This window comes from Lytechinus variegatus, chromosome 1 (assembly GCF_018143015.1).
Source record: "Lytechinus variegatus isolate NC3 chromosome 1, Lvar_3.0, whole genome shotgun sequence".
Taxonomy (NCBI): domain Eukaryota; kingdom Metazoa; phylum Echinodermata; class Echinoidea; order Temnopleuroida; family Toxopneustidae; genus Lytechinus; species Lytechinus variegatus.
The window spans coordinates 31,156,061-31,177,982 of record NC_054740.1 but is presented as its reverse complement, the minus strand read 5'-3'; the positions used below and the strand labels follow the sequence as shown (position 1 = coordinate 31,177,982).

Genomic DNA, 21,922 nt, shown 5'->3' with positions numbered 1-21,922 from the left:
AATAATTTCAAAATCAAATATTCATGAACATGCAAAACACGAGGTCATATATCTGGCCTTGAAGTGGAAGTTCATTCTGACCTGACAAAATAATCATTGTAAAAATAGTAGAGAAAATAATAAAAATACTAAAAATACTAAAGCCGGAGAAAATAATAAAAAAAAACTTGGTGCGAGGAAAATCCATCAAATAATGCAAAAGAAGCTATTACAATTTAAATTATTTGATTTGTGACTTCATATGCGAGCAGCTTTCGTACATATCGTATAGTAAAAATATAATCAATGAAATGTATATTTTTTCACAAAATTGACAATGATTTTTGTTTAACCTTTCAGTACGTCAATAAAATCGTTATTTCACACCTGCTCCAAAAAAGACAAATAAAATAAGTGCTGAAATTAAAAATAAGTCATCACGAACTATCAAAAATGAAATTAATGTATTTTATATTACATATTCCATATGGGGCAGCTGCTCGTATATGACGTTGCAAATCTAAAAATATTAATTCTAATGACTTTCTTATCTTTGATGGATTTTCCTTAAACCTTTACCAATGTTTTTATGCTATTTCAAAAATAAACTTTACGTCAGGGTGAACTTAATTCCTCTTTAATGGCCAAAACCCCTTCTTCTCCCCATGATATTGATCTCTTCTTTTTTTTCAAAATAGCCCCCTATAGACGCCCCCAGGAAAGTTTCAAGCCACAAGGTAGCATCAGATCTGGCCTGCATGAATAAGCTGAATTAAGGCACATTTTCATATATTTTTTTGTAAAGGCCCTATTTGCCACTGCTCATTTTACACATATAATCAGAAGGCATAGCATTTACCAAATAAATCGATTATCGATTTGAACAAAAAAAATCAATATGTTGGAATTTTCTGTAGAAGTTTCTTCTTGATGCATATAATTATCATCAATGTTATTTATAATTCTGTATTGGAAGATATCTGACATTGTGTTTTAATGTAACATTCTTGAAAAAATTATGTCAAATTTATGAGTTGTCTAGGTATCTGTAAAGACATCAAAGTTCTATTTGTTATATATATTTTATTTTGTATATGAATTGAAGTTGTCAATAAAAACTACTCAATAAAAAAAATAAAAATAAAAAACAAAGATCTGGGACTGCTTTACTGCTTCTTTGATCACGTCCCCAAACCTCTCTCCCCTCTCTTTCATTTTGTCTGTATTAACCACCATATCTTACGAAATATTTTTCAAAGAAACTGAGCATTCCCCGGCCTTTACTATGGCGTGGTATGGTACGTGGTATCCCTCCCCCCCACAAGATTGCATCCGGGAATTAACGATGACAATCCGAGGAAAACCACCCCATGATCTCCCCTGACTTTCTTCAAATTAGTCGTGTGGGTAAGACAGAAAAAAAATTGTGAAAATGACGCAATAATGGTAGTTGTGATGATGATGATGATGATGAAGATGATGATGGTTGTGGTGGTGATGATGATGACGATAATGGTGGTGTTGGGGGTGATGGTCGGGATGATAACTTATATTTCGTTACAAAAGATTGTTTTGCAAATATCAAAATTAGATCCAAAGAATATTAATCGTGCGAAGGGCGTCAAAGATTACACACCCTCCCTTTAAGTGATAAAACATAATCATCGTGTTGATAATTATTTTAATATAAGTGTATTGGAAAGGTTATTGCGATATGTCGTTTGCATCCTTATTTATCAACCCCTGCGAAGAAAGTTATTGTTGAGTTTTAACTCCAGTCGACTACCGTAAACCCTAAATACATGGTTATTGCGCAATGGGTCAATATGTGCCCCATCATTGTTCAAGTATGAACAGACTGGATCTCGTTCCAAATTTCCCGAAGGTCAAATTTGTTTTTCAACCGGTAGTCGACTCGCAAACCTCAAATAATATTGGTTCATCTAGGCTCTTGCGTTAAAAATGAGATTTTATTAAATATAGGGAAGGGGTATATACTGAACCCATATGATTTTAAAAACTCGGTTGCATGCGGCAATTACAGCGAATTGTGAATCTCGCCGCTAAAAACGTCCCCATGTAATTGGGAAAATATTTACTTATATAGCCTCTCTCGGTGGCTTCTTCTTCTTCTTATATTGGTTTGAGTGGCGATTAGTCATATTTGACTATTGTCGCCATTTACTCTATTAATAAAAATCTCACTTCTCACATAATAAAATTATTACCAATAATTATTTATACATATGTGAAATATTTTTCATGTGCATCCTTCTAATATGAAAAAGGGATGATTATGGTACAGTTTGCCGTAACTCTAATCAAAATGGCATATAAACAAATGGCAGTGCCTGGATGTATTTATGGGGGTCTAGTATGGTGGCCCTGAAGGGAAATCGCAAATTGACCAAATCGCGAATATTCACGACGAAATTCACGATGTCGTGAATTTCGTCGTCGGTATTCAAATTGGCGACGTCGTGAATAATTCGGGGCAGAATTGGCGACGAAATTCACGATGTCGTGAATTTCGTCGCCAATTTCGTCGTGAATATTTCAAATTGATGACGAAATTGGCGACGTCGTGAATTTCGTCGTAAATATTCGCGATTTGGTCTGTTTGCGATGTCCCTTAAGGGCCACCATATAGTCTTGTTATATTGGCCAACTAAAACTTTTTACGTCACATTAATCTCAAACGAACTTTAAGGGTACTACCTACTATAGTTACAATGTAGGCCTCTATTTTCATACTGTTATTCATTCTCTCTTCCCATTCGGGGCCTATTTCATGCCTGCTCCCACAGAACGACTTAAGCATTTCAATGGATTACGCAACGACCCAAATGGGTTAATATGTCATTGCATAATAATAGGCCTACAGATGCCCCTCAGAATTACCTGAGCACCCAAACCGAACTGGTCGTAACGATCAACGTCTGGCTATATCACTTGTCATGCGCACATCTCGTTTTGCCAGTTTCGTTTTTTTTTTTTTTTTTGGGGGGGGGGGTTTGTTTGTCTGTGTGTAATGAACCGTGGCTGGTCAGGGAGGTGCAGATATAGGCCTATTCTGATGTTTTCGTTTAAATACGCCTGAATAAAAAGGCTATTGATAAGGTCCTTGCATATTGTTTCAACGTTGGAATTCCCCAAGACCCCTTATCACTACAGTATGCAAAATAGCTGGCTGGGAAAACCCGTGTCTAAAAATAGCTTTTACACTATTATGTATGCAAGGATATAGTCGTAGATTCTACACTGGCCTGGGCAGTAATAATGTAAACAGATACCTTAGAATTCAAAACGATATACTTGGTTTTTCCAATGTTTCAAGGGACCAACCAATAAAGCGTTCATCCATCGGAAGTGCGTATCTAGAAGACATTTTATGCTCCATGGTTATTTCAATCGTTTCAGTGCCTCATCGGACTGGCTTTCTATAATTCGCTCGCGCAGTTGGATATACTTTGTGCCTCTGATGATTTTTCTAAATCTGTGTTTTGGACAGACGTAGCAAGCTAGCTCACATCTCATTTTCACAATATTGTGTCGTCATCAAATGATGCTGGTTTTAGTTTTCAGTTTGATGATGATGGTTCTCTTAAATTGTGCAATGACACCAGCGCAGAAGATGGTAAGAGAAGTGAAAAAAATACTACCTTTAGTATTTTCACCTCACTGTAAGGGGCACCAAATCGATTAATTAACATTTATGTAATATAATTTTTTTTCATTGTTTATCTATATTGTCTTTACAAGACTCCTTATTTGATTTGGATCCACTTCATCCCTAAAATCTGATTAGCAAATAATTATGTCAACCGTACTTAGACCCTTTTTTTTGGGGGGGGGGGTATATATACAAATTTATTTTTATTTGATACTTGTTATTCGTATAGTCCCTATAAACATGTGCTTTCACTGCTTTGTAATATACCATTTGCACTAAAACGACAAATGCTTTGGAAAAAGTACAAATAATTCTCATATTTTCCCTATAAAAATGAATTTATATACAGTTTTTCTTATCTGCAGTTGCTTCAGTGATTTCTCCTATTTTGAATATATTTTACAGTTGCCTTTATAGCTCAGAAAATATACATTTTTGTAAGTGGTGTAACCATGGTAACGGGGGAGCAGGGGCACAGTGCCCCTTAACTAATTTTTGTTTCTACACCTATTTTTTTTCTGGTTGTCAAAAATCTTGTGACGGGAAAGTGTTTCTGGAAATGGTGACCTTTTCCCTCTCCTTTTTTTTTCTATTTCTCAGAAAATTTGTCCCACTTTTGACACTATTTTCTAGGTACAACTAGTAATTATGATGCTCAGGCCTATATGCTACTTTTCGACTCAATGTCAGACTCGGTTTTAACTGATTATTTTCATTTTGTTGATGAAAGTGAAAGAGGATCCTTATAGTGATACCAAGTAGTTTTTCAATAAATATTAATGTCTGTATTATGGAGGGGCGCGTTGTACGAGGATGTGGAAGTGTCATAGACATGATGAGGACTGAATTGTTTTAGCCGATGTGGAAGAGGCGGGGGAGGAACAGCTAATTCAAAACCCCTTTTTTTTTAAAGAATTGGACGATTATAGTCTTTAAGGGATATTTGATGGCTGATTCCCCTTTCTTACCGGGGATTTCTCTCTGTTTGAATGTTTGACATGCTCCGGCCCGCTCCGGCCCGGCCCTTTCATCTACATCAATGTTTTGATGAAAGAAATACTGATGGTCGACGGAATTAAAAGAAAGTTGTAGTTTGTTTTATATATATATATATATATATATATATATATATATATATATATATATATATATATATATATATATATATATATATATATATATATATATATATATATATATATATATATACATATATATATATATATATATATATATATGATTATATATGTAATTAAACATACTTAATTACAGAGAGTTGCCAAAGCTGTTGTACATGTATAATGTGTCACACACACACACAATCACACGCACACAAACACACATATATATATATATATATATATATGAATATATATATATATGTATGTATATATATATATATATATATGTATTATGTATACAACATATACATATTAATCATACACACTTCGTTACGTTTGAACTACCATATTTTGAAAATGATACTGAAATTATCACCACCATGCATCCCGGTTCAAAGATTGCGGGGGAATTTAGCATGAAATTAGCCAACACCCCTCACAATGATCGTAGAAACCGCAACCAAGGAGATTCATTTCATTTATCTTTCATTCTGCGGCCGTGTTCTCATGTATCAATTCATTGCAGACACGTGTAAAATGTTTCGTAATAGTGTACAAAGTAATAATTATGGTTTGAATTTTTCTCATATTTTGACCGATCATTAAAGTAAGAGGAGTACTGAAATAAAGGGGGTCACAAAAGGGTACATAAAAAAAATCATTCTTTCTACATCATAATTTCCCTTACATGGCATTAACTCTTTATTTACTTTTTAGGTAAAATTAGTATACAAAATAAATTTAGAAGAAACAATAAATTGCATTCGTATAATACTTGACGGTAAAACGACTTACAACCTAAAAAGCCAAAATTTCTAGCAAACTGTCTTTTTCTCCGGGTCTTTTTCACAGTAAACCGGGCAAATAATGTAAACCGATGTAAATCACTCTTAAAAAATCTTTCGTAATTCTTACAGATTTAATCAAATATCTCGTGTGAATTTTGAACTTTGTATCCATGCATGTATAGTGCTTATACGCAATTAATTTTGTACTCTGTGTAAATACATATGTGTTATAAAATGTTAATTTCTATGGAACTTTGCTGACTTGCTTTGTTTTAATCGTTATTCTCATTGTATATATATAGGGTGTCTACATCTTACAAACTTTGCTTTTCAGTATACCGGTCCACTTTTTTTAATGTAATTGTTCGTGTTAAAATTGCATATTTCATGAACATGATGTATTTTTTTTCAATTGAAATGATTATAAATGAAAAAAATCTTCATTAATGATTTGTGGAATATGAAGATGGAATAAATAAATGGAAAATAATAAAATAATATTAGCTCCTAAATGATAGAATTATCTTACAAAGTGATTACGTCTTTGCTTTTTTATCTCAAACTGAGGCCCTGTAAAATTTAATTCTTATTGTGCATCGTGTTGTCTATCAAAATAAAGATGTTTCTTTCTTCAACAACCGTTATCATTCGAAAATGGATTTAAAAGAACACCTCTTTCTCGATTTTTGCTGAGAAATTGGGCCATTTAAAAGTCCATTTACTACTGTTTAAAGAGGAGAGTGATAAACTATTGATTTTGTCTTCTTGTATGTATATATAAAGCGAAATTATTATTATTATTTTATTATTCAGACAGACATAGTGAGAATTATATTATGGCTCTCTTCACACTGAATTGATTGATTTGATTTGAATTAGAGTAAAAGCAATTATTTTTCATGCCTATCTTAAATCTTTGAAAGCTAGAGTGTAGCCATTTCTTAGATTATATAGATTTTTAATTTCATATTATGTAAATCTTTGAGAGCTAGAGTGTAGCTATTTCTTTTATCATGTAGATTTTTAATATTTTCATATTTCTTACTGAAAAGCTATAGAAAGTTCGGCGATGCTTAAAATTACAAATATTGCTACTACTTTGGCGCCTAATGAAGAAACATCTTTCAGTGAAGGTGCACCGGATGGAGTCAATGGAATTAACATAAAACGTGGAATTCCCCGCCTTTTCTTCTTTGTCAACCCCCCACGAGCACCCTCCCGCTCGCGAACATTGTTTCCGTACTTGGGAACGCTATGGTGCATGAATTATTCATAAGTTTAGCTAAAAAAACTTAAGTGCGCAGGCGCATGGACTTGGTACATGAATGAATGGACGAGCCATAGAGTTTTAGGTTTATATAACTCTATGGGACGAGCACACTCTTGTACATAAATGAACGGACTTCATCAATCCCGCTCGCTCATGGAGCTATCAGTGTTAGCGCCATGCTCCCGCTGAGGCAGAAGACATGGAGGAGTTGCGATACTGGCAAGCAAAACGAAATTTGTACCCGATAGGTGACTTTCTAAACTTTAGCTCCACCTCCCCACACAGTAAAAAAAAAAATAATATATACAACGCTGTTTACTATATGAACTTTACAGTAATTGTTTAAACAGTTCAAACAAGAGTTTAAATCTTAAGCAACAAAGTTTAATTTTCAATATCTAATCTTCAATAAATTAAACATGATTGTTTAAACAAATACTGTAAGGTTCATGTAGTAAACAGCATTGTATAAAATCATAAACAGCGTTTTCATTGTGCAAGATGTTCATCAGGCTCCCCATACTCAATCCAGCCTAGCTCCCACCGGGCCCTCCCATTTTCTATCCGTCTCCCTCTAACCCCCCCCCCCTTCTCCCTCCCCCTTTCTCCCCCTCCCCCTCTCTCCCTCTCACGCACGTGCACTCTTGCACATCAAGCTCCGCCCAGCTGCTCATCTCCTCTCCAATCGTTTATATTTCAATACAACGTGGGATTCCCCATTTTATGCAGTGAAGCCTTATGCAGTGAAGTTGTTTGTAAAAATTACAAAATTGGGCCGGACGTCTCATTAGGTGGTCTGTCTATGACAGATCACCTATTGATTTCGTCAGAATTTTCTTTATTTCTTTCTTCCTATCTTTATTCATTGTACCTATTTTTTGTCGCCAACTTTTCTCGAAATTGGCTGAATCAATTTTGCTGATTTTTTCGTCATATATAGAATCTATCATAGAGACGGCAAAATAAGCTTTTCAAGGTCATATGGTCATGATGACGTCATCTACGCGCCATTTTGTAAAATTCTTCATTTGATCATATCTTCATTATCAATTATCAAAAATTAACAATATTTACATGACATTAACTTCATGTCAAGGATCAAATGTCAATGTCATCAAAGGTCATGTAGAGGTCATGACGCGCGCGTACGCGCGCGTCAAAGGTAAAAAAATCGTCCAAATGACCTATAAAATTTTTTGGGTACGTTTCAGGTCATTTTAAGCATTTCGAAAATTTGCGCGCGCGCACATATGCGCGCGCGTTTCCGCGCGTTACACCTTAACACAACGCAGAAAAACCGTTTCTTTTAATATCATTGCATTGCTAATAAAATTCTGAGCAATTTGATACCTTGATCAACCTTCTACAACCATTAATAACGAAATTAACACCCGTTAAACTTTGCAGCACGTGTGCGCGCGAGCTCTCACTATAGGCCATATATGGGCAAAAACATGCCTATTGCAAATTCACTGTAGCTCTTTAAATAGTCCGTTGACCCCCAATTTTTTTTTCATATATCGATAGATTATGAGTTGTAGATTTGATATTATGTCACCATTGTCCCTAAATTATCTCGTGACGTCATCAAATAGGCGCCCAAACTAAAAATTTCATTTATTCAAAAATGACGTCATCAAATTTATGCAAATTTGGCTGTAACTTCTCGAATATAGATCATTTTTCGCCCAGATTTCGATATGTCTTAGTTTAGAAGGTACTCTTTCTCCTCAGTTAACATGGATATTCGTTTTGATAAACGCATCATTGCGTAAAACAGCGATGAAAAGAGGCATGTCATTTGTCCTCATTTTGCGTGTAATCTCTATGGGACATGACTTTTTCCCAAAACTAGATTCGACATTCCTCTATTTCGTGAGCCATATCTCCATTTTTTCTTGTCAGCTTTCCTTGAGCTTTAGACATGTTGTAGCTGAGATTCTGGGCTATCGGACGTGTGCCCTTCATTTTTTGATCAGATGCCGGGATCATGCCCGTATTTCACTTGCAAAATTGGAATTGTAATTTTCAAAATTGCTTACGTGTAATCTCTATGGGGAATATCGTGGCTCAATGGATAACGCATTTGACTTGCTTTCTCGAGGGCGCGGCGGAGGTTCGATTCCTGGGGTAGAAAAGATGATTTTTTTTTCATTTTTTTTTTCTTTTTGCCACCTCTTACATGATCCTTTATGATAATTAAAAGGTATGAAAGTTAAAATTTTGCAAGATAAAACAGATTATAATTGTTTTTTTCATATCACATGTATTTTGTGTGTAATCTCTATGGGACATGACTTTTTCTCAAAACTAGATTCGACATTCCTCTATTTCGTGAGCCATATCTCCATTTCTTCTTGTCAGTTTTGCCGGAGCTTTTAATATGTTATAGCTGAGATTCTGTGCTTTCGGTAATGTGCACTCCACTTTTTGATCAGATGCCGGGATCATGCCCGTTTTTCACTTGCAATATTGGAATTGTAATTCTCAAAATTGCTTACGTGTAAAGTCTATGGGAAACATTAATAATCACTTTGAGCAATGGTCAAAATTTATTCTTAGGATGTCTAGAATCAAGATTATCAATCATATCTAAATTATTCATTTTATACATTAGCCGACTCTGAATGAACAATCATGACAGATCACCTAATTCGTCCGCATGACGAATTAAATTCTAGTTTTAAAAATAAATTTGTTTAATCTGGGGTTTAATCACGTTTCAAACAATGATATTCATATAAAATTAGGATGGAAGACTCTCAAATCAAGGCGTAAATCACATTTAACCATAATAATATACAAATCCCTTCATAACTTATAGCCCCACCTTATTTAGAAGAGTCTTTCCAATATTGCAATTATTCGTATTCTCTCCGATCGCAAGGAAGTTTTAAAATTCCCAAACCCAAGAGTGAATGCTGTCGAAGAACGTTCTTGTATAGAAGATCACGAGAATATAATGATCTACCATCTACAATAAAATTATAAAATAGCCTATTTACTTTTTATAAAAATTTAAATCAGATAATTCAGTCTTGCACTGACCTTTAAAAGAAATACTAGCGACAAATTGGTGGGTGGGGGGGGGGGGTCGCGTTAGGGTATAGATGTATACTTTTTGTTGTTTTTCATTATTGTTTAGCTCAATTATGTCTTATGTATAATTCTATTTTATGTCATGTACAGTAGTTGTTGTTATATCATGTTATGTACAGTAACTGTTGTTATGTTATGTACAGTAACTGTTGTTATATCATGTTATGTACAGTAATTGTTGTTATATCATGTTATGTACAGTAACTGTTGTTATATCATGTTATGTACAGTAACTGTTGTTATATCATGTTATGTACAGTAATTGTTGTTATATCATGTTATGTACAGTAACTGTTGTTATATCATGTTATGTACAGTAACTGTTGTTATATCATGTTATGTACAGTAATTGTTGTTATATCATGTTATGTACAGTAACTGTTGTTATATCATGTTATGTACAGTAACTGTTGTTATATCATGTTATGTACAGTAATTGTTGTTATATCATGTTATGTACAGTAACTGTTGTATAATTCTATTTCATGTCATGTACAGTAATTGTTGTTATATCATGTTATGTACAGTAACTGTTGTTACATATTCTCTGGACCCCATCAGGGAAGAACAGTTTTGTTATATTAACAAAGCTTGGTGGGTTTATCAAGCCATCTCACTATACTTTTGATTTTATTATGTACATAAATTCACCTTGTATTGTTTTTAACAATGTGATATGGAAAATAAATACCAAAGTATACGTTTAAAAATTGTGCCAGGCAGCCCGGCCCAATTTACAAACTGGTACCTCATTTTGCTATCTATGGCGTAATGAACCCACTCCCCCACCCCCCTGAAAAAAATGAGGAGAAACAACATGGCATATTATATGGGGCGAAATTTCTTAGCTGTCTTTACCAAGTTTACCTTTTAAAAATGCAAATCTAATTTTGTGATAGATTTTGCCATGATACTTGGAAATCATATCCTATTTTCATTTAATCCTTGTCCCTTTCTCCGCCCCCCATATTTTCATTTGTTGTCTCACCTGCATAGCAGAGTGAGACTATACAGTGCGTATCCAAAAAACGGGACAGATTTGAAAAGTCTATAAAATTTTTGTTTCAAATCATGATCTCTATATTTTGGTGTCAATAGGTGCTCTGAAGTCTTATCCTTCAAATGCCATTAAAATAATTTTGTTTCGCTCATGCTTGAGCGAACACGGAATATTTTTGTCAAGGGTTAAAAAGGAGACTTGCGCAAAAAAGGCATAAAAATAATGGTTGGACTTCTTGCTAATCAGCAGACTTCCTCTTAAACTTTTCATTACCTTTGCCATAATTTTCGAATTATGCGGTCAAAATTCATTTCCAAATATACTTATTTGCTTGAATAGTTATGTTGTTCCTTTTTAATATGTTCTCTTTTAGCTTTGAATATTCCTTCTTTAGGCAATAACTTTTTTTCAACCGAAGTATGGGAGAGCGTGTTCTTTTTCTTCAAATCCTTTGATTGTGTGCTACAAAGGTGTTTCCTTTGAACAGTGGCATACTGATGGGTGGGGGCTTGGGGTGCTCCCCCCAAAAAAATCATGACCAAGAAAAAAAAAGTGAAAGGGAAAATAACAGAAAACATAGAAAGCGAAATATGATATTATTTTCTGAATATTATGTCAAAATCACAAATTTTTATATTTTATTTTTAAAAAGTGGATTTTTTTCATTGATTGCTTCACAACTTTATAATACATTTTACCCGATCTGCCATATCTTGCTCCTTCAAAAAATGACTCAATACACCATTGCCGTTGAAAGACATGTATCCTTTCCTGTTTGTCCTGTCAAGCACATAAACTTGGTGAAAATTTCCATAACCCCTTGAAAATAGGATTCATGTCTTTTATAGGTACCATAGCATAATTTGTTTCACATAATAAAAGGATTTGAATAATTACAAATTCTCCCAATTAATAATGCAAATCTTCTTACTTGGGTTGACAAAAAGTCTTCTTTTCTTACTTATGAAGGAAAATTCAAAGGTAAAAGAAGTTTAAATGAAAAACAAAATAATTCAGGTAAATAGATAAATTTGTAAATGAAATTTGGCAGCATAATTCGAAATTATTATGGCAAAGACAATGAAAAGATTAAGAGGAAGTCTGCTGATAACCAAAAGTCTAATCAAATTTCTCATTTCTGCCATTTTGGCGCAAGCCTCTTTTTGAACCCCCGACAAAAACGTCCCATGTTCGCTCAAGCATGAACAAAATTTATTTTTTAAATAGCATTTCAATGATCAGGGGCGTCGATCCATTTTTCAGATGGGGGGGGGGGCAAAATCATGAATCAGCTTTCCAAAGGCGCTCGATCGCACAAAACAATCAAACTGTCACACATACACACATATGCCTACATTATATATATATATAAAACTCGTGAGATAGAGACACATATCTCACCAACAAATTAATGCGAGCGCGAAGCGCGAGCTTAAAATTTCTTTATATTCTGACCTGAAAGCGTGATATTCTAAGCATTTTTGGTACCAATGATTAAGATGGGTATCTAAAAAAAAAATAGATGCGAGCGCGAAGCGCGAGTTGACAATTTTGATATTTCGATCTGAAAAAAAAGTTTAATGGACGTTTTTAATAAAGAACAAGATATATATCCAACAAAAGATTATTTCAAATCGAACTAAAAACGGGACATTCTATTCACCTATTTGATCATGAAAAGTATGGGTTTTGCTACAGAAATGATGCGAGCGCGATCTGACATTTTGAGCACGATTTTAGACAAAGAACAAGTTGTGTATCTCAATCTCGTTTGCTGATTTATTTGTAACATTACAATCTTATTTTATTTTCTTGCACATGCGGGATTATTTGGGGGGCAAAACGATATGTTTGTCCCCCAATATTTTCATTGGGGGGGCGATGCCCCCCCCCCGGATCGACGCCCCTGTCAATGGTAACATCTCAGAGCATCTATTAACATCAAAATATAGATATAATAATTTGAAACAATTTTTTTAGACTTCAGAACTGTCCCATTTTTTTTATACTCATTGTGGAGGCGCCGCTTTTCCGACGGCGGCGGCGGCGGCAACATCAAATGTTAACCGAAAATTAAGTTTTTGAATTAAGTTTATGGATCTGATTCACATAACTTAGACACAAGAATAATTAAGTATCACTGAACATCCTGTGCGAGTTTTTAGTCACATGACCAAGGTAAAATGTCATTTAGGGTCAATGAACGTATAGTATTGTATCATTATATGAATGGTTTTGTGAATAATTATTTTATAGTAGTTTTCAAAGTCAGCACTACTGCTATGTTGAATCGCATAATGCAGGTTAGATTGCCAGAGGCGTTCCACTTGTTATTTTTTGGTCATGGAATTTTTTTTGCGCGGGGGGGGGGGGGCAGAGTGGGTCTAGCGCCCCGATTCTTATCTATAGGCAAGTGCCCCAGTATACATAAAATCAATAGCATTAAATTTTAATGAAATTCATCAATTTATACCTAAAGTTAAGTTGATGATGTATTCCTTTAGCCATGATTATAGAACACTGTTTTAAACTACTCTGAGAGTTACATGTGGGATGTAAACGTATACTGTGTCATGGTGAATGCAAATGACATGTATTAGACATTATTTTCAATCGTTTCTCTATTCATGTTGAATAGAACGTGTTGGGAATCATTAGGGGAATTCCCTTCTGGGGGTAACGTATGCAACCATTCATGATTGATTATTGATATAGCCAATGTCAAACATGAAATGAATTTTGGATGGTATAAAAGAGAAAAAAACAGTATTCGAATTCATTAATATTTATTTAATTAACAAGTGAAACGCAGAACGAATCACTTAACAGAGATTGAAACAGCAATAAAATATTTCTCACTTTCGTATTTCTCACGTACCAGTATAACGTAGAATAAACTTACTCGCTTCCCCTTATTTTCCCATCATCTTCATTTCATGGAATATGTAACCAAAGTTTTGTTTCTGTTGCTGAGAGTATCCTCGTCATCTATCATTACTACCAACCGATTTCTACGATCATCATTTGCAAAAATTTATAGCGAAACTTATTTATTCTCCCTTTTATCACTTTCCTGACTGTGAAATTTTGAATAATATTGCTGAATCAGGTGTACTAAAAGAATTCATCTTGTCATAACTTGCTTACTTTTAATGAAACTTTTATTGAAAATAATGATAAATGCAATAGACTTTTATAAGGCCATTGACACGATTGATAACATTTTATCCTCACTATATGATATTTGAGGAAGAGGAATGTATATAATATTATGTACATTTTTCTCAATTTGTATCTCATACCTTAATTAAAAAAAAACGTTTATACATTAAACGGCATATGAAACGCAAAATAACTTTATTGTGATTAATAATGTAGCTTGTAATTAACAAGCTTTGCATTTTAGTGGACTCCCCTCATTTCCATTTATGCTCAATGTCAAACTTTTTTTGTGTGTGTTTTACAAAGTAAGAATGCTCGTCTGTAAAATTGTACTTGATTTGTATTACTTTATATTACTTTGTATTATGTTTTGAATGGAAATGGAATAAGAATTGAATGTAATTCTTAATCTCTCCTACAACTATCCTATCTTAGGCTTTAGCAATGTGTGAACCTGGATACTACGCATCATCGCTGATGACAAACAGTGTGAATCCGTGCATTCCTTGCTCTCGATGTCAACCGGGTTATTACCAGATTAGTAGCTGTAATGCTACGGATGATACCATGTGTGCTGTATGCCCTACGAGTATGTTCTTCTGGTTTATCCTATATTTGACAAATGTGGAATTATCATTCCAGTGAAACCATCTTTAGCAAACATTAAGTACATTTGCAAGATATAGCAAAGAGAAAAATTGATAAAAATGTATTGACATTCAAGTCTGTATGAAAAATAATAGAAAATGAGATATATATATATATAATTTATGTCAGGTGATAAAAATTTAATAAATTGCCATTTTCATAGAAAGTGATGAGTGTGAATCAAATATATACCGTATCAGACACATTATTTCACACACGCTACTATGTTTAAAAATATTACTTTTGCTCTTCATGAGCCATAAAAAATGGATAATTGGAAGTTACCATTGTGACGTCACAAAATCATGACACTTTGTCAAATTGATATAACGGTTATATCCTTTGAAGGACTTTCGTCATAACTTCATCAATGTAGTTCTCTCATTAATCCCTTTCTATTAAACTAATCCTGATGTCATGGCGGTCATCCCCATTGGGAATGTTGAGATCAATATCAAAACTACGTCTCTAATAGTAAGACCCCCTCTTTGTTTAAACAGAAAGGATAGTTTAAAAAGTTTTGGAAGGCACTAAGTCTTACATGATAATCTTAAACGAATACTTTGACAAATTTAGTATAACCCTTATTTGCCAAACCTCAAACCTTGCAGTCTGTTTTCCTAAATATACGGGTCCTTGGTTCTTTTTATTTGTCGTTTTGATTAACCATACACCATAATAATTTTTCATCATTATATTTGCCATCATAATAGATACATACTCCAATGGTTGGACGTCTTTATCTGTGTGCAAGCCATGTAAAGTATGTGGCATACATCAGCTAAGCGATCCTTGTACACCAATGAAAGATACCTTGTGTAGGACGAAATGCAGCACAGGTAAGGAACTCTGGGCTCCAATTGTATCTCATTTCTTCTTGTTCTTGTGATAATAACTAAACATTTACTTCAAAGTTTGATAACAAAAATGTATCGTAAAGGGATTCAGTGGGGCCAAAGTGGCAGCCCTCTTTTTATGATAGTATTCCACGGAGATATCCATGTTTCATAATGAGTAACTAGAACCTTCGTATTGCTCAATTTTGGCAACTATTTTTTTTATTTATTATTTTTTTTTATAATCCAAATAGAGAGAAATTCTCTCTACATCAATCTTATTACCTTTCCCTTTATTTACTGTTGCATACAATTACATCATGTACGTGAGGGGAAGGAAGTCTTGATCATTCAAAGAGGAGTAAAATGTGAAAACCTGTATTTAAAAATCAGTATCCTTATGGAAAGAAAAAGAGATATATATAAATCAATAAATCAGGGGACATTTTACCAACACTACTTGCGGCAATAAGGCGGGACGTGCCCCCTTGATATTCAAATTCTGGTCAGAAATTTATCTATGGGAGAGATGATGAGATGGCGCTCTTTGTATTCAGTGCCTTGAAGGTATAATGGAGAGTCTGATGGGCATATAATTATCGAGTTTTCGCGATTGCAACTGGGTTGGATTCTTGAACATAGCAAATCACTGAAAATGACCGTCAAATCACAATGAATAGCTGAGAGGTCTTTGTTGAAACACGTTGTCTTCACATTAGGTTAAAACGAGCTTGTACTAAGCGGGTACATTCCTATGCCCTATCCGGTACCTTGGCGCAACTACAGGGGGCACGTGCCCCCCCCCCCATCGGCTGGCAAGAAACATTAACAAACCGGGGGAAAGGGAGAGAAAGTGTGGGAAAGAAAGATAGACATAATGGAAAAGGGAAATACATTATTTCAGAGTTTAATACAAATTATTTGCCGAGGGCATAATATTATGTGTTTACTCCTCCAGGCACAATCATTTAATGAGATACATAATTCCTGTTCTAGAGGATTAAATTGCGCTTTTCAAGTCAATAACAAACAAACATTTCTTCTCGCGCTGCGAGTTTTTTTGCATTATTTAATCACTAATGTCCAAATCCTTTTCAAGATTACAGTTAAAAGTACTTAAAAATGTTCCCTTTTCGTAAGGTCCTTTTATTTTAAAAAAAAGTTCTCTCTTGTGGTTAATGCATAGACACAACAAATCAGCCCGCGCTTCGTGCTCGCATTTTTTATTTATTGAGACACGTGATATCATTAGAATGTAATATTTTCAGGTCAGAATGTAAAAAAATAACTCGCGATTTGTGCTTGATCGCATCATTTGATCAGTGACATATGTATGGCCTCCATGAATTCCTACAAACTTTCCTTAAATGTCTCTTTTCAAGTCATTGTAAATCATTGAGCGCGCGAAAACGACCCAAAATATTTGTTCGTGCCTCCCCCTCTCCCAGTGCTTTGATTCACGATACGCCACTGTTCATATCCTTCCTAACACGTCGCTGTTGGTGACCAACTCGAAAAATTATTTATTGATTAAATGACATTGGTACTGTTTGTATTTTGCAGCTTAATGCTGGTCCAAGGTATTGAAAGACTTTCGCCCTCTATCGTCAACTACTTAGAAAAGCAATCCTGAAATCATCGAAATTTATAAATCATTTATAAATTGTTCCTATTTAACAAAAGGGGTAAACAAAAGTCTGTACATTTATAATGAAATAAACGATTTGAGTAGGGTATACACAACATAAGACACTTAAATTATATATTTGAAATTAGAATGGATGAATATAAAATGTGAAAAAATTGTAAATTTTCAATGTTTAGCTGGAAAAAATAGAGTCCAATGAAAAGTTGAGCTTGTGAATTTATTGTAGACCCTTTTTTTTTGGGGGGGGGCAAGAAAAATATTTTTGAAAGGTGGGGACTTCTTTAATTTTCTCAACTGCGTTTTATGTCCCAATGGTGAATTTAAAATGATAATTCCTGGACTTTGTTTTCTTTCTTATATTAAGGTTATTACTTCGATACTGTATCCCAACGGTGCAAACAGTGTTCGCTTTGCCCTGATACTGGCGGTGATAGGGTTTATGAATGCACACAGCATGAAGGAAGCGGGAACTACCAGTGTAGAGAAGACTCATTCATTAGAGCCAGGAGGATAAACCCATCAATAATCACCAAGGACAATAGCGATGGGATGACAGGTAGTGAAAGTTACGATTTCTTTACCAGACAATTTTCAGATATATATTTTTTTCAGGGGATAGGGGCCAACTAAAATTATTGTATAGGCCTATACATGATGATATAATAGGAAAATGTGTGAAGATTTTTTTATTGGTTATTTAATCAATTTATTATTTTTTACGTGAGTGGATTAGATAGGGAATAAGTCTTAGGTGATTTTCTTAAGACGTACAATCCACATTATCATTTTTTGAATGAACCTTATTGCAAGTCATGTTGAGGAGGAGGTCTGCTGACTGTGGCGTTAACTGTGCGTATAATATCGGCACTTTGTTATTCCAGGATATCACTATTTCAACCATCCTAAGTCCGTTCGCATTTTGCTTCTTTTATTGCGTCTTCATGTTATCTAAACCATTCTCTCGAATGTATTCCATATAAACAAACATTTTCTTTTCCTAAAAATTATTATCTTCTAGATAATTTGTCCTTATTGGACAAGATATCGACAGATACTGCAACAGCTCATTTCTTGAATCCTGAAGCACATCATCCTTCATCTACAGCGGCTGCTGGGGCTGGGAAGGTCGATGTACTCATGTCGACAATTGCAATTCTGCAATCAACAGGGTCGATTTCCACCAAAAAGCTGAATTCGTTTCTGCCCGTGTTATCATCGTCTACACCGACACCTACGACGTCATTGGCTGCGACTGCGATTGGTCACCAGTCGTCATCGAAGTTTTCGGCGACCGATATCCTCATTGTCATCGGAATCATAGCAGCCAGTTGTGTCGTGTCTTTTGTGACGACATACGTCACGTGTTATTTCCTCATGAAAAGAGGGATAGTCAAAGGTGGCGATGCGACGGTCGGCTTTGCCCGAGGACGTGAACCGGTCAAGGGTTGGCTCGCCGTGCCTCGGGGAGACGTCTTGAGAAACATCGACGCGTTGCCTAGGAGAACAAGTATTGATATGATTTAACCCTGTCAGTTTGTTGATTATGATGCAATATGGCTAGGTTCATGGGTCCATTCTTGAAAGAAGGGCGCATGCCTGAATATTGTCATAATAAGCTCCTTTTCCAGGGCCCTTCATTATAACTATATAAATCTAGGGCAAACGATGATGTCGGATATCGCATCTACCTTCTTATGATTGCGCGTCATCTTTCAAGAATGGACACCAAGATCCTGGCCTCCCTATATCCAAAGAGGCTGAAGCTGTTACTAAAGTTCATTAATAAAGATGGTGCAAAATTTGTTACGGGTATATAGGTTGCCGCGCAAGATACACCTAGCGCAACGAGGATATAATATCTCCAGGGGATAAAGGACTTATCGGATGTGTTATCCCACAAGTCCTGTTTTATCCGACGGTAACCATAGCAACAGCGCTTATCAGCCAATCAAAATCATGGAAAGTTACCAGAGCTGACAACTTGCCGGACAAAAATATTAATGAAACGGCAGTTACTCCGGTCAGACCACATATGGAACAACCTTTATTTTGCAGCATGCTGGGTGGTACAATGGGCGCAGGCGATAGCATCGGATTTGGTCTTTGCGTGGCTCTTTTACACTGTTACATTAAACAATTATTAAGCAAATTAAAGAACATTAGAAACCCATTTATATTTATTTGAACTTTACATATCAATATCATTATATTATAGGGGGAGGGGGATTGATGTTGCAGGTGATACTGCAGGTGCCAAGACAGCCAAGAAGTATATTAAGGGTTTACCATTTAGTAAGGAAGACACGGGATAGTCGATTGGGGCGTAGCAGTGCTTTTGTTGGTTTGGGAAGCAGTTATGATAGTTATATTGTTACAATTATTATTTTTATTTTATTATTACTATTATTGTTGTTGTTGTTATTGTTATTATCATTGTTATTATTATTATTTCTATTATTGTCATTGTTATTATCACCATTATCACAATTATCATTAATCACAGCTAAATTATCACTTCTTTTAACGCTATATTACTCCATTCTTATACGCCTATATACGATGTGCTACTTTAAACTGCTTACTATGTTGATAGTGTATTATATAAATAACTGAAAATTATATAAATTTAGAGATGTGATTAATATCCCAATGATATCTCTCTAAGCACAAAAATAATATAACCCTGAATGATCAAAACGGGATAACCTCTTGGTTGTTTCAAAACAAATGGTGGGGTGAATTCACAAAGATTATGATCTTAACACTGGGGGATCCAGGGGGGGGGGCACATGCTCCCTTTTGAAAGTGAAGACTTTTTTTTCCCTCGGGAAAATGTACCCCCCCCCCTTCGAAAAATCCTGGATCCGCCACTGGATATAAAGTTGATGGCGTTGACTTTTTTCCAAAATCATAATAGTTTATCTCGATGATTATCATAACTTCCAAATACATCTTATTGCCAGACCCGTGGCCGCTGCACACTCTAAAAACAAATCAGTCAAATTGACTAGACAAGTAGTCAGCTGGGAGCAACTGATATGGAAATCACTGATAATCACATTTCTGACATATATTCTAGTCAGAAATAACCATGTTCTAGTAAAATACGACTAGAAAACAGTCACATTTGACTAGAATAACAGTTGCTCCCAGCTGACCCTATTAACCAGTCATTTTTGACTGATTTGTGTTTTGAGTGTGGTTGCTTGGATATAATCACTCTAGAGCTGAATATGCTCTTGCTCCCCCTTCGACCCAAGTTTTCTTTTCCTTCAAGTCATGGGCCCATTATTTCCGGGATGTCCTCTCCTGTTGTGAGTCGGTACAACTCAGTGAAAGAAATCGTTCCCGTTAACACCCAATCAAAATCAAGATTTTCATGGTATACTTTTTTGTTTTGTAGTAATCTTTATTATTCATTCACTTCAAATAAAATCCATACATATACAGCTGCGATTAATTTGTTATATTATTTTTGATGATATTTTCTATATTGTAAATATAGAAAATATCATACAAATTAATATAACAAATTAATTGCAGCTGTGAATACACAAATCAAATATAAGGTAGTTACCAATTAGTACCGATTTTAGTTAATCCCGCTGGAGTGTATCTTGTGCGGCGGCTTCGCGTTTCTACCAAAAACTGCTGTAAAGTATAATGTAAATAAGAATGACTAATATATTTCATCTCAACTATTTTTCATCCATTTTTATACATAAATGCTCAAGTATTTGTATATCCTTTAATTTCTCATCATCAGCTGGTCGATATAGTGTTTGAAATTTAGCATTTGTATTTATGTTTACTTCATTGTATAAGAGCCATATCGAAATTAGTGCTAATTTATAGGGCACATTGGTTGCTTCTGGGACTATATTGTTTTTGTCTTTCCCTCTTTCTCTCTTCCTTTCTTTCTTTCTTTCTTTCTTTCTTTCTTTCTCTCTCTCTCTCTTTCTCTCTCTCTCTCTCTTTCTTTCTTTCTTTCTTTCTTTCTTTTTTCGTTCACTCTCTCCTTTTCTTTCTCTCTATCTCCCCTTATCACATCTCTTCCCTCGTAAATTTCCCGATCATTAGACCCTTTCAATCATCACAACAAGTTTCATCTAAACTCAATGTACTGTATTTCTACATGTATATACTCGTATATAGGTGTTTATTTCAATGTACAAGCTTTGACATGTGTTATTTTAAACCTCGGATCATTATACAAATTATCTTTAATCGTGTTTGTGCTAGCTTGAGTTACCTGTGTGTATATAAACGAAATTGATGTACATTTCCACTTCAGAAATTGAGTTGTTCGTTCCAGATAAGGATTTTTAGCTCCATGGTCATAATAAGCTTGCCTCTTTGATTGCATTAAAATGATTATGTCTGATTTTAATAGCTTCTGAACAAAACTACACTGAATTCTGAATTCTTTATCCTAAATAAAGGCAAAATTTGGTTTCTTATCGTATACAATCGTACGACTGCTGTAACGTCAACGATTATGAGCCGATTTTCCTTTTTTTCAGACAAGAAGGCTCATGGAGATGTAATTTTTTTTATCATTTCTGTCTCATTATCAAAATATTAATCAAACATTTTGGAGGTAGCTCTGAACCTGAAATTTGCTCTGCTTTTCAACTGTATATCCGAGGGTCGTGTGTTTAAATCCCTGTGCAAATAATATCCTCTTTCCCACTGTCG

At 34.7% G+C, this 21,922-nt stretch overlaps 1 protein-coding gene across 1 annotated transcript; it reads left to right on the top strand.

Annotated features, from left to right (window-relative positions):
* Nucleotides 1-3,238: 3,238 nt before the first annotated feature.
* On the top strand, nucleotides 3,239-20,273 carry LOC121411204 (tumor necrosis factor receptor superfamily member 16-like). The gene is made up of 5 exons (XM_041603787.1): nucleotides 3,239-3,616; nucleotides 14,528-14,681; nucleotides 15,454-15,579; nucleotides 17,589-17,780; nucleotides 18,243-20,273. The coding sequence occupies exons 1-5, from the start codon at nucleotides 3,542-3,544 to the stop codon at nucleotides 18,746-18,748; spliced, it is 1,053 nt and encodes a 350-aa protein (XP_041459721.1). The 5' UTR covers nucleotides 3,239-3,541; the 3' UTR covers nucleotides 18,749-20,273.
* The last annotated feature ends 1,649 nt before the right edge of the window (nucleotides 20,274-21,922 follow it).

What these genes read in the sequence shown, in the direction of transcription:
- LOC121411204 (XM_041603787.1), top strand. Translation starts at nt 3,542, where the DNA reads ATGATGCTGGTTTTAGTTTTCAGTTTGATGATGATGGTTCTCTTAAAT. An exon ending in GTGTGCTGTATGCCCTACGA is followed by an intron (nt 14,682 to 15,453) that starts GTATGTTCTTCT and finishes CCATCATAATAG; the next exon opens with ATACATACTCCAATGGTTGG. An exon ending in CAATAGCGATGGGATGACAG is followed by an intron (nt 17,781 to 18,242) that starts GTAGTGAAAGTT and finishes ATTATCTTCTAG; the next exon opens with ATAATTTGTCCTTATTGGAC.